At 39.5% G+C, this 18130-nt stretch overlaps 1 protein-coding gene across 2 annotated transcripts in view; it reads right to left on the minus strand.

Moving 5' to 3' along the window:
- The window catches only part of tmem184a (transmembrane protein 184a), a 35901-nt gene extending 25993 nt beyond the window's left edge, over window positions 1–9908 (minus strand). Inside the window, exons 1-3 of one of the 2 annotated variants that reach the window (XM_048609358.1) lie at window positions 9869–9908; window positions 3941–4174; window positions 701–866 (exon numbers count right to left, since the gene is read on the minus strand). In XM_048609358.1, the coding sequence (XP_048465315.1) occupies window positions 701–866; window positions 3941–4174 (400 nt within the window). In that variant the 5' untranslated portion in view covers window positions 9869–9908. Of the gene's footprint in view, window positions 1–700; window positions 867–3940; window positions 4175–9449; window positions 9840–9868 lie in introns of those variants that run through there. The other variant, XM_020526540.2, reaches the window with a different exon arrangement.
- Window positions 9909–18130: the final 8222 nt, after the last annotated feature.

The following is an 18130-nucleotide window of genomic DNA, read 5'->3' on the forward strand; positions in this document are numbered from 1 at the left end:
AAAAAGCGACCATAAAAGGCACCTGGTTTCAGTATTAACACAGTAGGTTCATCAACATCTTTCAACTGACTCTAATTTACAATGTGGTTGGCTCTTGACATCTTCTTAAGTGGGTCAGAAGGGTGTTCAGTTGGAGCATTAATTCACAGGTATCAATTCTGGTCATACATATTCCTGATGATCTCATCACATGACTTCCTGCCTCTAACAGTCCCAGCCCAACACTATTATGAATTCGTATGTTGATCCTTATGACCCACCCACTTCCCACATTTATTGTGGAGCAGGTTCTCACTAAATCTGAATAAAACAAAGAACTGCAGATGCTGGAGAACTGAAACTAAAACAGAAATTGCTGGCGAAACTCAGCAGATCTGGCAGCATCTGTGGAGAGAAAGCAATGTTAATGTTTCAAGTCCAGTGACCTTTCTGTTCTGACAACAGTCACTCAACTCTATCCGTTAACTATACTTTCTTCCCATAGACCTGCTGAGTTTCACTAGCAATTTCTACTTTTGTCTCCACAAGTTTGGCTGACAGAGGGAGGAAAGAGAAGAGACAGGAAGTATGATGCTCTGATAGAATGGCCAATAGGTTTGACCACTTAGGCTTTATTATATTATTAGAATGATTCCTTCTCAAAAGGTTAAAATCTAATATCAAAAAATTGCTAATTTCCATTAACACAATGGTTACTCACCTTCATAACAATCTCGCACAGAGTCAAAGTAAACATAGTACTGATCATTACTGATCAAAAGCAAGCTTAGCCAGGAGTCGAAAGCATAGATGGGAACGATGAAAAGGATTCGGAGAATGTAGCGCTGCTCGTTGGGTGAGCTATAGTGTCGGAGGTGCTGATAAATCTGTTGAGAGGTGAAATTTAAAGAAATGGAAATTAAAACATTGTATCCTTCATACATTAAATCCAACTGATTCACACCTGATATCAAAAATCTTTCAGTTGCTCATAAAAGCAGATTGCTGTTTTTACAGCATAGAAACAAATGTATTTCTCAATCACCAACAACCATTTATGTTCATCCCTCTTTTCTGAAGGCCACCTGACAGCACTTTATCCAAATTGGTCTTCTTTTCTTCTCGATTAGGACAATTAAACAAAGCAACCTATCTGGTTGCGAGTGTGGCATCCTGTAGCCAGGTCAGAGCCTGTGTTCATTAACAATGTGTGTAAACAAAAAATTTAAGTTGGAAAAACATCCCATGAACAAGGAATTGCTTTTGAATACAACTTAGTTTATTATTGGAACAACCAAAACACTTGGTGTCCTCACAAACTAATTAAAAAATAACCTGAACCTTTCGATGTTGGCTCTGTGAAGAATGTTAACCAGGTCATCAGAAGTCTCTCTTCAAAACAATGCCAGGGATTTGAGACAAATTCCAGAAGGGAGATGAGGATTTTTTTTTCTAAATTGCAGCAATGGTTTGGAATGTCTGTGAAAGTGAGATTGGGGCAAATTTGACATTGCTCACATCCACTTTCCTGCCATTTCCTCATTACCCTTAATTCCCCTACTGATCAAGGATCTATCTTGATTACACAAAGATTCTGTCCCCACAGCTCTCTGTGTAAAGGAGTTCCAAAGACATTCAACCCTGAGAGAAGAGTATTGCCAAACAAAGAGAACTTGGGGTGCAGGTTCATAATTCCTTGGAAGCGGAATCACAAGTAGACAGGGTGGTGAAGGTGGCATTTGATACACTTGCCTTTATTGGTCAGTCCATTGAGTACAGGAGTTGGGATGTCATATTGCGGCTGTACAGGACATCGGTTAGGTCACTTTTGGAATACTGCATTCAGTTCTGGTCTCCCTGCTATAGGAAAGATGTTGTGAAGCTTGAAAGGGTGCAAAAAAGATTTACAAGGATGTTGCTGGTTTGGAGGGTTTGAGCTATAAGGAGGGGCTGAATAGGCTGGGGTTATTTTCCCTGGAGCATCGGAGGCTGAGGGGTGACCTTATAGAGGTTTATAAAATCTTGAGGCGCATGGATAGGGCAAGTAGACAAGGTCTTTTGCCCAGGGTGGGGGAGTCCAAAACTACAGGGCATAAGTTTAAAGTGCACAGGTTTAAAGTGAGGGGAAAAGATATCAAAGGGACCTAAGGGGCAACTTTTTCCCCACAGATGGTGGTACATGTATGGAATGAGCTGTCAAAGGAAGTGGTGGAGGCTAGCACAATTATGACTTTTAAAAGGCATCCGAAAGGGTACATGGAACTAAATTTCACAGAATCCCTATGGTGTGAAAGCAGGCCATTTGAGTCCACATTGACCCTCTGAAGAACATCCCACCCAGATTCCCCCATCCCCACTATACCTCTGTAACCCTGCATTTCCCATGGCTAATCCACCTATAGCCTGCACATCCCTGGACACTGAGCAATTTAGCATGGTCAATCCACCTAACTTGCACATCTTTGGACTGTGGGAGGAAACTGGAGCTCCCTGAGGAAACCCACACATACAAGGGGTGACTGTCTATATGGAGTTTGCACAGTCACCCAAGGGTGGAATCAAATCCGGGTCTCTGGTGCTGTGAGGCAGCAGTGCTAACCACTGAGCCACAATGACTAATTTATGATATCTGTTCAGCATGGATGAGTTGGACTGAAGGGTCTGTTTCTGTGCTGTACAAATCCGTGACTCAGAAGAAATTCCACCTTATCTCAGACTTAAATTGGCATCCCTTTATTTGGAGACCATGATCTTTAGTCTTAGACTCTCCCGTGAGGGGACATAACCTCTTGGGATTCACTCTGTCAAGACCCTTAAGAATTCTATATGTTTCAATGAGATCACCTCTCACTCTTCTAAACTTCAGTGAGTCCCAACCTGTCCAACCTTTCGTCATAAGACAATCCCTCCATACCAGGTATAATCCGAGTGAATTTTCTCTGAACTGCCTCCAATGAAATGATATCTTTTCTTAAATAAAGGGACCAAAACTGTTCACAAAATTCCAGATGTGGTCTCACCAGAACCTTGTACAGTTGCACTAAGACTTCCCTATTCCTATACTCTGACACTGCCCCCCCACTTTGAAATAAGAGCCAACATTCCATTACCCTTCCTGATTACTTGTGCGCTAGCTTTTTGGTCTGTGCACAAGTACCCCCATGTCCCTTTGTGTTGCAGCTTTTTGTAGTTTTTCCCTATATAAATAATACCTTTTTTTTGTTCTCCCTTCTAAAATGAAGAAGTTTCATATTTTCCCACACTATACTCCATTTGCCAACGTTTTGCTCTCTTAAATAACCTATCCGTAAACTGTATCCCTTTTGCAACTACCCTTTCCACCTATTTTTGTGTCATCTGCAAATCTGTATTTTTATAAATTGCAGATGTGTTTTTATAAAACATAATTCAATCAACACAACTGACATTCATAGTAAATGTCATATTCAGGACACTTTGGTCTTCAGGCCATGCAACAATTACATCCTTCCTGTAACAGCAGACATTGCCTGCCTCTGCGAATGATAGATTATGCATCCTGATCTGAACTACAACCATATCAAGAAGGCAAACAATGAAACACACACACCCCTGGAAAATACAATCCCATGAGTTACTGATTAATGGAAAAAAACACACACAGAACCTTAGAAGCCTCAGGAGTTCCCTTCATCATCATGGCACTGGAACAACAGGTCAATAATAAGTTTTAGAAATACATTATTCAATTAAAATAACTGCCGAATAGGTGTAGAGGAGAAATTATTTGTGGGTGGGAGAAAGAAAGCACCTAGCCTTTAATTTCAAATCCCTCCCTACCACTAATCTTCTTCAAACAGGCTCAATCCTTTTGGCCCAGAGTTTCCCATGAAAGTCGGTTTCTGATTTGGTTTGGTCAAAGAAGCCGTGATTAGTGCTAATAGATGCCACCTTTGCTCTTAAATCATATGTTCAATCTCACCTGGTGAAATGTCACAATCAGTGCTGCCCAAACAAATATCCCAGAGATTGCCTGTGCTGCTGGAGTCTCCAAGAAAATCCTCTGCTCCTCTGTACTTGAGTTTTTGGCAGACAGCTCCAGGGGCATGCTCAAATTCTTGGAATTGTTTGTACTTGCCATGGGCAAAACAAGAAATGTTGTGAGCAAGTTGACTGGAGTGACTACTGCAAATATCGGGCTCTCACTGTTGTTCATCTGTGTACATAAGGGAAAAGAAAAATCAATCCTGCGTCAAACTTTCAGAAGGCCCTTTCTATCAGGTACATTAAAATTACATAAATTATAAAAACTTACATTAAGCGGTGCAGTAAAACCTCCCAAGATGCATTAAAATGACAAATTATCAGGAGGCAAAATTTGACATTGAGACAAATAGGGAAATAGCAAGGCAAATTTTTTTTTTTAAAACTACAGGCTTGGCCAAACAGATAAGTTTAAAGAAGCGTCTAAAAGAAGAAAGCTAGAAAGCCAAGGTACTTTAAAGGACCAAATTACAGAGCTTGGCTTCTAATTTACTGAAGGCCTGGTGGTCAATGATAGTGTTTAAAATCAGACAAATGGTAGGGGTCAGAATTGGAGGAGTGCCAAGAACTCAGGTTGTAGTGCTAGAGGAAGTTAAGGAGACAGGGAGGGGCAGGCAGTTTGAAAAGCAAAATAATTACAATAATTGAGACATTACCAGACTGGAAATCAAAGTACATCAATCAGTGGCAGAAGTGATGGGTGAACAGGGGTTAATGTGGAGGCAGAATGCGAAAAGTAAAGCTCTCAATGAGTTCAAGTTTGTTGAGGATGGCCGGTTACTTCCAGAATGCTCACATGGAGCATAGAATTTTGCTTGGTGCTATAATGATTCATTTTTGGAATTTACCTCAAAGAACAATTTTTAATCTTTAGTTTATACTTTTAAAAATGAAAATACTCAGCATGCATCCCATTGCTCCATGTGGCAGTGAGTCATACATATTAGAAAAGTACAACAACCTAGCTTGAGTTGAACTTCAACTTTAATTATCATTAGACAAGGTAGATGTGGCAACAAGGTGACAACAGTATTGAACAGAACTGTAATGCTTCCTATTGTTAGATATTTCCCAACCAAACTGTTCAGAGATATCATTACACACCTCTGGGGCAGATGGGTCTTGAACCTAGGCCTCCAGACTCAGAGGTCAGGACACTACCACTACACCAAAGTTGCACTTCACGCCAAAGCCCAAAGCTGCAGGAGCACAAATATCACAAAGGCATATAGGACTGTAGGAGGTTACACATCAAGAACAGCACCATATTTTTGTGGGTGTTAACTTCAGTGTTGGGTGACTTGATGAGAGTGTCCTCACCAAGTTATGGTGGAACTGTAACAGCTCAGAGTTTCAAATGATATCGAAAGCCATAGACAGATTCAAGTGTTCATCAGGTCATTTCAAATCCTAGATGAAGAACCCTTCAAAGCACGCTTCACGTGTTTACTCAATGTAATATGTAGAAGGGAATACGTGGCAGCAGTTTTAGTTAGTTATTGATTGGGATGTAGAGGGGCGTGACACTGGGTGTAGCGTGGCTTCCTATCATTCCACTGACTTGAACTGAAGCCAGATGTTCAGTTCAAAGCATGTATTTTTATGTACATTTTCCACATCAGAATGGCAGGTTTGAAATCATTTCCTGAGCCAGAAAATTAGTTATAACATTTATACTGCTTCAATATTTTCCAAGGTTTGGCTGTAAACCTGGTGTGTTTGCTCAGTTTAGTTGTTCACATGCAAAAACATGCTGCAAGATCTTTAACTGATGCAATCACCTCGGGTTTATTGAGCAATAAACAATTGCGATTTACCAGGAAATTGAGAGTCATTTGATGGAAAAATATTGTACCTTGGCTCAGTGGGCAGCACTTTTAATCAAGGAGTCAGAAAGTTATAGCTCAAATTCCACTCCAAGGATTTAAACAATCAAAGCAGAGATTCTGACTTCATACCGTTGGAACTTCCATTTTTAGATGAGACCTAAAACCAAGGGCCTGTCTACCCTCATGGATTTTATACACTGATAAAGGTCAATCATGTCTGACTTGCCTTTCAAACCAGTTTCAGTCCCACAGGATGGGAATCAGGAACTCTATCCAACATCAGCTTTCACCTCAGTGTTTCACAGATCATGTTGCAGAGGATCACAGGGCACTTGTCTCAGAGAGAAGGATGACTGGTGGTGATTTTACCTGATGGTCACAACGCTTCAGGCGATGGGCCAATGTTGAGAAGGCACGATCTTCAAGTTGACCTCAGCCAGTACAGGAATTAAACCTTTGTTGTTGCATTGCAAACCAGCTGTCTTGCCAACTGAACTAAGTGAACTTCTGTTTCATAGGTGCAATTATCATCAACACACAATTCTGTGAACCCCCTTTCCCTCAGGTAATGACAGTCCTAATGGTTTAGTTTTCCTTTTCAACTGATCAATCAATAACAATTAGATTCAAAATTTGGATACTCCTTGGAAAACTCAGCTCTTTAGAGTCAGAATTACCACCACAGTTTTCTAGGTTTTAGTTGTTTTTAGTCGGGAAGAACTTGTCTCTTTTCTGTTAAGTAGAAAAGCTGAGCCCTTCCTGACAGTAATTTGCTTCTGCTCCTCGTAATAATTGTGCTCCTTTTCCTACTACTGTCCGTTTTATTTTTGTCTAGTAACTTCGTGCTAATCTCCTTCACCCTCCAGCTTCTCTGTTTGTATCATCCTTTGTGTCAGCCCATCACACAGCCCCCTCCTCAATTCCCTTCTAGTTGGATCTTCTTGCAGATCAAGCATTACCGAGTCACATAACTTATCCAAGAAAATTACAATTGATGGAAACTCTTAAAACCCATTTCAAACATTCTTAAAATCAATAGATTCCACAGACAATTTAAGGAAATTACAATTTCCCTTCCTGCACTGCTGCCAGGTCAAAAATAATCAAAAGAGACTTCAAATTAATGAAGTGAAAGTGATAAAATAGCACGAAACTTTTTTCTAGTGGCACAACAGCCAAGGTTTAATAATTGGTAAAAGCACAAGGGTAATGGCAAGACAACACAGTGTGGAGCTGGAGGAACACAACATTTTCTGAAGAAGGATCCTGAACTGAAACATCAACTTTCCTGTTCCTTCTGTTATACTTCAAGCTATTTAGTTTTTCTGCAGTAGCTTGTGGCATTGTGAAAATAAGTAAATCTAAAGCTGTACTTAATTTACTTTGGAAACTGCCATTGATTAGGAGAAATAAACCTTTATAAAGCCACTGTGGCAGATCACTTGGATGAGAAACTATCCTGTAGCACCAACTAGCATATCCTTGGTTGTGTATTGACTTGAAAAAAAAAAAATTGGATTTGGTTAAGTACCCTGGGTTTTATCTGTAGCTTTTATTTTCTTTTACGGACTGATTCACTGTACAGAAGAAAAAGTCAATATGTCATCAACAAATTACATTGTATTATGCAGGTCATTAATTGACCCCCATTTACTGTTGTAAATGGGAGAATAGCAATTCAGCCCAGCATGTTTTCTTTACCTTTTCAGTGGTAGTACTCTTGCCTGAATCAGAAAATCATGGGGTAAGGCTCCAATCTAAAGTATACGTTGGAGGTTTGCACTTTAGTGCAGTATGAAGAAGTGCTACATTGTCAGAGGTTCCATCTTTCAAATGAGATTCTAAACCAATGCCCCATCTGCCTTTCCAAGTATTTACAAAAGATCCCAAACTGCAACTTCGCAGAAGTATAGGAGCATTCTCAGCAATGTCCTCGCCAATATTTAGATCTGAACCAAAATGACTACAACAAATTATTTGGCCATTGTTGTTCTGCTGTTTGCTGTGTGCAAGTTGGCTATTGTTTCCTCTGTTGCAGCATTGACTTCACTTCAAAAATATTTAATTACCTGTAAAGAACTTTTGACATCCTGGACATCATCTTCTTGAAAGCCTTTTTGATCAAGTTCAGATGAATGGAAAGTTTATTCTCTCCTGCCAAAGAATGTCCAACTGGACAGCATCAAGGTCCACATAATAATGATGTTTGCCAGTCTAGTTCTTTCTAATGGTCAGAGTTGTTGAAATGGAAACCTAGTCTGTGATATCCATACAAGAGTATTTTTGTGAGGTACATTCTTGGGTAATGAAAGTAACATTTTACTGAGCACACAGCATAATGCCTTTGTCCATGGAGTGCATTACGTACTATAAAACATTGTACTGTTCCATTCTACAGAAATTGATAATCTTCCCCAAAAATCCTGAAGTGTTGTAGAAGATAATTTTCCATCAATGCTGTGACAGATGGTTTCTAATCAACCTGTTTAGAGATGATGTTACACATTTAGGGAGTAGGTGAGACTTGAAGCCAGGCCTCTTGCTTATGTTATTTAATGATTACAGTTCCCTTGCTTATGTTATTTTTCAGCCCCTGTTCATAATTGAAGAATAGTATCCTTGGAATGTGTGGCATGTTGACCTCACTATTCTTCTACAAATTCTGATGCAAAGTAATTATTTATCTGTAATCATACAAGTTGGGGTGCATACACCACATTGTACCTATAGCAGCTCTCTGAATAAGCTGTTAGTTAGCCCGCTTGCCTTGTCTTTCCCTGTAGCTCAGGATTATTTTGGTTCTCAAAAGTTATTATATCTGCTTTCATCACCCTTTGTGCAATGCATGTCAGATGATTGCAACTAGCTGAGTTTGAAAAAAAATAGTTCATGCCATTACCCTGAGATAGCAAGAACTGCAGATGTTGGAGTTGGAGTCAGAGACAACACAGTGTGGAGCTGGAGAAACACAGCAGGCCAGGCAGCATCAGAGGAGCAGGAAAGTTGATCCAAAACATCAACTTTCCTGCTCCTCTAATGCTGCCTGGCCTGCTGTGTTCCTCCAGCTCCACACTGTGTTATCTCTGGCTCCAGCATCTGCAGTTCTGACTAGATTGAAGTATAGGTACTGTTGTAACATATTAGCCAAATTGCATACAGCAAGATCCTAACTTGTGAAATGACCGACTATCAGTTTTAGAGATGTTGAAGATTCCAGGCTTTATTAGAGAGCTGTCTGTAACTACATTTTGATACTGTCTCACATAGGTTAGGTTTTAATACTAAGGCAGGAAGATGAAGAGGGTGGTTTGTTTAAAGTATACACAGAAAACACAAAACACTGGATGTTCTTATTTGCATTGCAAACAAAAGAAAAAAAAATCACTGTCTGAATCCCTAAACATAAAGATTCCTCCAGCAGCAGCTTTGCTGCAGTGCCCAGAGATCTGATTCTTATGCATGACATTTCACAATTAAAAAGGCTCACTGAGTTGTTCATATGGGTGCTGAAAGAGTGGCGTCTTTAGGCATTTTGTTGGGTTTCTGCATTTGAAAAAAAAAGAGTAGAAGTTACAACAAATGAACATAAAAGGAGACACTGGGTGTGAACCAACCTACCTTCTAAACGTTTAAATCCACTCTCAATCGTGCTGTCGATTACTGTCAGGTTTCAGACAGGACTTGCAGAAACATCCCTGAGACGGTAATAAAGGTGAGGGCGGCTTCCGAGTCCTGTTTATGGCAGTTCCCCCAGCACTTTCTATTTTTATTCCGGTTTACAGCTGACCGATCACTTGGTAACAGGTAGACACCGAATTTCCAGGTAAACTCATTCAGAGCCCCAATTCATATTAATAGCAAAGAAGTTTAACACCTATTTTTGGCTTTAATTTTACATTTTAAAGATAACGCATCACATGAGTAACAATTTGGTGTTTTCTTGCTACCATTCTCATGATTAAAAGAATAATCTCAGGTGCACTGCGCCGGACGGCCGCAACACACCTGAGCCTTCCCCGCGCATGCGCTTCCCTTACCAAGGTGGAACGCCTGGGAGCGGTGAGGTCATCAAGACTAAGTGCGCATGCTCTATTGACAGAGGATTAGGAAGTGTAACAAAAGAATTAGTACTAGGTATATTGTCGTATGTACCCATGTACAGGCATATATGAGTACAGTAAAAAGTATATAAAGTCGCCATTACCTGTACCATCTTAGGTGCAAAGATGCCTACCTACAAAATCTTAGGTATAAATTAGAAAAATGAAAGAAATTAAGTTTGAAGATAAGCATTACAGTCCTTAAAAAGGAAGGTACAAAGATACCAAGACACAAAATCTTAGGAATTAATGAGAAAAATAAACAAATACAGATAAAATTTCAGCATTACAGTACTTCTGAAGCAGGGAGTCCACACTGGGTTTTGCCTTGATGCTGGGAGTCTGCACTGGAAATCACCTTGAGACCAGGAGTCCACGTTGGGCTTCCTAGAGTGAGGTTACGGACTGTGACCCACTATTCTGAAGAAGAGTTTCTGGACTCAAAACGTTAACCCTGTTTTTTCACTCTGCAGATGGTGCCAGAAATCCAGTGTCTCGCCAAACCCTGCCCCCCTTCACCAATTTTTGTCTGTTTCAGATTTTCCAGCATCCTCAATTTTTTTGTTTTGGTTTATCACTCTTTTGTTTGCTGATTTAGGAGTGTGGTGATTCAGATTATTTCAATCTTGGGCTATTAAGTGGCATTTTGTTTAAGACCAGATCTGCTGTTCTTCAGCTAAAACAGTTTATTATTCATAATTGTCTACATCAGAATAAACCATCCAGTCCCACAGGTTCAGACCATGGCTGATCTGAATCTTAAAATCTGCCTACCTTGATACTGTAACTCTTAAATCATTGAATCATAGAATCCCTACAGTGTGGAAGTAGGCCATTTGGCCCATCAAGTCCACACTGCTCCTCCAAACAGCATCTCACCCAATCCCTATAACATTGCATTTCCCATGGTTAATCTATCTAGCCGACACATCCCTGGACACTATGGGCAATTTAGCATGGCCAATCCATTTAACCTGCATATCTTTGGACTGTGGGAGGAAACTGGAGCACCTGGAGGAAACCCACGCAGACATGGAGAGAATGTGCAAACTCTACACAGACGGTCACCTGAGGATGGAATAGAACCTGGGTCTCTGGTGCTGTGAGGCAGCTGTGCTAATCATTGAGTCACTGTGCCACCCCAAATATTTTTCTTCAAAGAAAAACAGTTTGTGTAGAATTTTTAATTTGGCCAAACAATTTTTTTTTTTAAAGAGGGGAGGCAATGTTCCAAACGTCAACTGTTGTCTTTCCTCTTTAAACAAGTTACAGACAACTCCGACCAGAACGTTATGAATGAATTTGCTCAGGTGTCGCAGAGTACCAATTTGGTCAAATCAATACGAACACAATCCAGACCAATACAAAACAGTCCCACTTTATTAGGAACAAAATCACAATAATCTTTAATACTAAACATACTATCCCTAATCCTATTTGGCCCCTTAAGGTTACAATACTTCCCGAGTCTCTTGTAAATTTCCGCAGTCGCGCTCTCTGTGGCTCTGCAAAGCTGCTTTCTTCCACTTTCTCTTTGGATTGTCAGCTGGTCTCTGCCTCTTGCCATGCTGATTTCCTCAGAAGGCCTCGTACGATTCCAGAGATTCCGAAAGCAGTTCCAAGAGAGAAGTCTGCAGGTGAACCCTGTTTTTATACCTTCCAGATGGTTTTCTGGAACTTTATGTCATTCTGGCCAATCAGGGAGATACACTTAAAAGTTTGAAACAACAGTAAATCAGTTAACTGGCATGCTACTGTTAGTTTCTTTGTGTAGCAGTACCTTTCTAACTGGGCTCTCCTTTGTTTAGTGGATATGTTGGTGAGGATGTCTGTCCAGAATAATTGTTGCCTTTGACATTATACTGATATCACTAGCACCTGGCTGCTGTGTTTGCACTGTGTCTGGTCTATGGGTTTTGTGATTTCAGAGTTTTACTTGGCCAATGTACCCAGCATCCCTTGCTTGTTTGGCCAAATTTGTAATCTGTGTTTTAGCAGCCAGGAGGCTGCTACACCACTTTCTGTGGAGAAGTGCTTCTTGTCATTGTCCTTGATTTGGTTTTAATTTCAAGAAATGCACCTTGTTTTGAACTGTCCTTCGAAAGTAATAGCTTCTCTCTATCTACCTAACAAAGCAATTAATAATTTTAACTTGTTACTAACAGCAACAACTTGCATGTAAATAGCACTGCCAATGTAAAATATCCCACGGTGTTTCACAGACATTTTAGCAAAAAACATCAGCCTCATGAGGTATCAGGACAGATGATCAAAGAGGTAGTTTCAAGGAGCATCATGAAGGAAACAAAATGAGGGAGTTGTAAGTTTTAGGTTACAATCTAAACTCAACTCTTTATATCCATTCGGGGAACAATCTGGGGAGGTAACTCAGGAAACTTTATTTAAGTAATACTTATTCAAGAATGACAGCAACTTTACAGACTTACTATGGTTTTTGTTTTTCAGTTTAACTTAGAGCACAAGGTTGACACTCCGTCTCTGATTTCTCTCCTGCACCTCTGGCTTTTGCTTCTGACTAGACAACAGTTGCTACTAACTTCAGTTTCAAATTTGGTGCACGGATCTTGGTCACTGAAAACTGGTGTTTATGACTCTTTCCAAGTCACAATGTTAGTTCTGCAGAAAATTCATTCTGTCGTTTACAGGCAGTTAAAAATCATGGGTTGCTGACATTTACACAACATTTAAGTGTTCTGTTCAAGATAATGGACAATTACAAGCTTGTGATTGGTAACCAGCAGATTTTGTTTTTCTACATCTTTCCTTCTGAAGGCTCTGATTTTAACTGCAATGTAATTGTACAGGCAATAGCCGCACTCTGGAATCTTACCCAAATGTCATCTTTATACCAGACTAACATGCAGAGTGGTGGCTGATTAATTGGTTATGAGTAGCTGAACCTGCTATGTCCATGTTTAACATCCACTTAAGTGTTTTCCAGTAAAGGTTATTGACTAGTTTTGGAAGCAGAACTGATATTTTACGAATAATCCCGTGCCCCTCAGCACATATAGACTAACAGCAGTCATAATATCCCCAGTGATCACAACAGTTAACATGGGATCAGCGTTGGGTCCACTGCTGTTAGTCATTCATGCAAATAATTTGAATGCAAGTTTAGGAGACATGATTAGTAAATTTGTGGATGACACCAAAGAGATGGTGATCAATTGAGCCAATGGGCTGAGGAATGGCTGATGAAGTTTAATTTGGATAAATGTGAGGTATTACATCCTGGTAAAATGAACAAGGGCAGGCCTAATACAGTTAATAGTAGAGCCCTGGGGAATGTTTTAAAACAGAGAGACCTAGGGATTCAGGTACATAATTCTTTGAAAGTTGTGTCACAGGGAGACAAGATGGTTAAGAAGGCATTTAGCACGGTTGCCTTCAATGTTCAGAGCATTGAATACAGGAGTTGGGATATCATGTTGAGGTTGTACAAGATGGTGAGGCCACTTTTGGAGTACAGTGTGTAGTTATGGTCACCCTGCTATAAGAAGGATTATTAAATTGAAGAAGGTTTAATAAAGACTTGCCAGCATGTTGCTGTGACTGGAAGTTTTGAGTTATAAGGAGAGGCTGGACAGTCTAGGACCTTTTTTCACTGGAGCGTAGGAAGTGACCTTATAGAGGTTTATAAAATCATGAGGGACGTAAATAAGATGAACAGCAAAGGTCCTTTTCCTAGGCTGGGGGAGTTCAAAACCAGGGTCCATATTTCTAGGTGAGAGGAGAAAGATTTAAAAGGGACCTAGCCGATAACTTTTTCATACAGAGGTTAGGGAAGTGGATGCAGGTACAGTTACAATATTAAAAGACACTTGAACAGATACATGAATAGGAAGGGTTTAGAGAGATATGGGCCAAATGCAGGTAAGTGGGACTAGTTTAGTTTGGGAAATTCGGTCGGCACGGACGAATTGGACTGAAGGGTCTATTTCCACGATGTATGACTCTATGACCCAAAACATTAACTTTGTTTCTCTCTCCACAAATGCTAGCAGACCTGCTGAGTTTCTCCAGCACTTTGTTTTTATTTCAGATTTCCAGTATCCATAGTACTTTATTTTAATGCAAATTACAAAGTAGTGGTAAATAGTGTATAAAGGGTATAATAGTGAGAGATCCTTGTTCATTCAGTCAATAAATACTCTTGATATAGCTGAAACTTACTTATATTCTTCTAAACCCAACAAACACTACAAATTAAAACAAGACCAATATAGAGCACAGCTTTGTTTCTTCTTCTTCCTACTTTCAACAGTAAATCCCTCCTGGCTTTCCTTTCTTGATGACACCAAACTTACCCAAATAAGGAGTAAGTGAGCTGAAAGGTTGTGAATCCTCTCTTTGGCCTTGAAGAAAACTAATGACAAAATATTATTTTTTTCTATTTGCCCAAAATTGGAAGAAGTCATATAAATAAACAATTTTAATTTCAAGGGAATACAGCCTTGTAAAAGCAATCTCTCCCTGTAACGTTATCCCCAGTATTGTTTTGAATAGGCTAGAGTTGTTTCCTTACAAACAGGGGAGGCTCTGGTGAAATTTAATTAAACTATTTGTGACAGGCTGAATTAGAGTTAATAGTTATTTTTCTTTGAAGAGAGATCAAAACTGGTGTGCATAAATTTCAAGTAAATGGTTGAAAGATTATGCAGCAGTTGAGAACACTTTCCAACTAGAGGATGGTGAGGGTTTGAAATTCACTGACTGAAAGAATAATAGAGAAAGAAAACTCATTGCTTTAAAAAGCACTTGGATATGTGTTTGAAGTGCTGTAAACACTATAAGATTATAGATCCAGAGCTGGAAAGTGAGGTTAGGCTGGATAGCTCTTTTTCAGTCAGCTAGAAAATAGGCCAAATAGCCTTTTCTGTGCAGTAAATTTCTATGATTTCATGATGTGTGGTGCCTAAAACTGAATATAGTACTCCAGATGGGTCTCATAAGAACTCCCTATGTTGGTAATGGAATTTCCATCACTATGCATTCCAGCTCTCTTGTGATAAGGAACAACATTCCATCCTCATTTAAAATAATCTACTGTACCTAGATGATAAAACAGTCAAATCAGAATAGATAACAGCAGCCACTATATCTTCAGAAAAGGAAGCCCCTACCTTATCTTTCTCCATGACTGTTTTGAGGTAGAGTGATTCTGAGTGGACAGTGGGAAATCATAAGGGAAAACAGTGTGTCAACAATCAAAATTAATTTGATAAAATTAAGAGAACAAGGACTTACATTGTCATAGCACCTTTTATAACATCAGGATGACACCATGCTTTTCAATCAGTTGTTATTTTAGTGTTGACTCTTCTGTAATACAGGTAATTGCACAGGTTAAGCTCCCACAACAATAATATAAAGACCAGTCTAGTTTGTGCTCAAGCCTATGAAGTGTAACTTTTGGAAATTCATGTAAATACCAACATACTTAAGGGGACCCTCTGGAGAATTCCATACGAGTAGAAGCACGGTCCTAAGGAGCACAGTTATGGACCCCATGAACATGTCAGCACACTTCTAATCATGTTAATATTGGAACATTCCTGACGGCCCTGTGCAAATGTTAGTTTATTCCTAGGAACCCTTGACCTCTTGTCAAAAGATACTGATACTTTCACAAATGAAAACTGGCCTGTTTGCAGTTGTTTTGATTAGTATTTCACAATAAATGTCAGGTGTCAGTAACTTAAAAGTTACATAAAACCAATCATAAATACATTGTGCTTGGAAAACACAATATATCTTGGCAGGCATCAGATGAGATTTCCTTAACAATGAATAGGTATTTTAGGACTGCATACTTATATCTATGGTTTAGAATACAAAGAGGTAGATTCATTATTAATTTTACATTTTTTAAAATTATAGTGTTTTCTTTGGCAGCCAATTTTGTCACGCACGTTGGAGACTTTCCAAATCTATTTCATTTAGGACCCTTACAGGCAGAAAGAACTTTAAACCCAATACTCTGTAATGATTTAAATTTAGGTCCCAATGCTGCAAGAATAGCGTACTTACTAACCATGCCACCTAATCCACTAAAATCAGCTTTTAATTGTCTGCTGTTGTAATTAATTAAATGACATGATACCAAAGAGATGATCAGTGAAGGGGATCCTGTTCAGTTTTAATTAGGGTGAACTGATTGTGCGAGGAATAAAATTAGATATATGATGTACAATCACTTTTGTCATCTAGTGTTTATACAGTGGTAATAAAATGCAAGGGCTTTGATGGAAATACTTAACTTTAATTAACTGCAAACACAGCAGGTTGTTCTGAATCAGATACAACGTGTGTGCATTCCCTGGTGTTCCTATCGTCCTGAATAGAGATGTCAGATGCATTAGCACAACTGAGCTGTTAGATTTCAGAAATTAGTTATCATCAGATTTATTCATTGGGGATATGACAGGTTGAATTGCAGGGAGTTAGACTCGGACCTTCTACCATTGTAAAATTAATTCTGGAAATGTACTGTTACTGGCAAAGGCATCCTGTGTTGCCTTATATATGTTGGTGGGAGTTCTGGAACCACTGTAACAATTTTGATATGATTTAGTGGTTTACTAAGACACTTCAAAGATAACAGCCAACTACATCGGAGTGGGAGTGAAGTCACATAACGTCAGACCAGATAAGGACAGCAGGAAGGACACTATTGAATCAATTGGGATTTCATGACAAATCTGACAGCTCCATGGCCATTTTACTAATAACAGCTATTTATTTCCATATTTTTGAAACCAATTTCAAAATTCATGGTTTAGAATTTGGCAGGATTTGATCTTCTGTTGTCTGCCTACTGGTCCAGCCCTCCAAATAGTTTGTCCTACAGTTGTATACCATAAACACTACAGTAGTGTTAGTATACACCCTCACCCTCACCCTAAACTTCAGGAAAGCTTCTGAATAAAAGTCCTGGCTCTCTGAAGGCTGAATAAGAAATTTCATGCACATAAATTAGTGCATCTTTAAGCAGTTTCTCTTGAACAAGGAGCAGTGCACCGAATTATTGCTTGGCACCATGTTGATCATCTCAATCAGAGCGTAGAGACTTTGGTGGAGGAGGTGGGAACATCCATTCTGGTGATATAAGGCACTGAAAGTACCTCATTCTGTTGTTGAGTTCTACTGAGCTAGTTGGGAAGATGACAACAGCGCTATAGCCTGTCTCAGAAAATCACTCCAGATCTGACAGCTTCAGTTGAAAAAATGGACTTGTGTGAGTGCTAGAAGAAGAAGAGTTCAGCTACAATATCCCCACATGGCGAACTGCAATTAAGGCATTTAGAATTCTACTTGGGTGAATTATCAAATGCCATCCAACGGTATTGAATTCAGCAAGGAGTGTCATCTAGACAGGAAGGGGAAAGAATTAACAAGACAGTAAGACATGAAACAATAACTAATTGATTTTTACATGTTTAATTCAAAAGTGGTGTACAACATCAATCTTGATGACTGCCATTAGAGAACAGCATTGTTTGGAAATGTTTGAACTCATTTTAATCTTTCATAACTGGTTATCCATTTTTAACAGTAAAAGAATGCAAAGTGAGATCTATGGAACTTATGGTTGCTTCTGACTCAGAAACTGAATTCAAGCCTAACTTAAATACTTGATAGCCAAAAGAGCTGCATTCATATTATGTCCATACAGGTTGATGACCAACTCGTAAATCCTTCCAACAGATGCCAGGCAGTAAGAATGGGAGAGATTACTGGTCTGCCGTGTGATAGAAAGAAAAATGGAGCCTCTACCATTGCTATTCATAGCTCTAAATTAAAACATGTTTTTAAAAACTATATGTTGCCACAGCGGTCTGGACTCCTTTGAGGATTAAGTTACCCGGATAATCTCAGTTGTGGATCAGATTGGTGCCAACAGCATGGGTTAAATTCCCAATCTGCCTGGGTTCTAGTCTCCTTGATCTAGCAATGGTAGATGTCATAGTACTGTGGATCAGATTTGCCTTCAAGCAGAGAACTGAAGAAGAACACAAACCTTATTTAGATAACAAGGTGTGGAGCTGGATGAACACAGCAGGCCAGGCAGCATCAGAGGAGCAGGAAAGCTGATGTTTCGAGTCGGAACCCAAAACGTCAGCTTTCTTGCTCCTCTGATGCTGCCTGGCCTGCTGTGTTCATCCAGCTCCACAC

The sequence above is a fragment of the Rhincodon typus genome, chromosome 21 (assembly GCF_021869965.1).
Source record: "Rhincodon typus isolate 14 chromosome 21, sRhiTyp1.1, whole genome shotgun sequence".
In the NCBI taxonomy this organism is placed as follows: Eukaryota; Metazoa; Chordata; class Chondrichthyes; order Orectolobiformes; family Rhincodontidae; genus Rhincodon; species Rhincodon typus.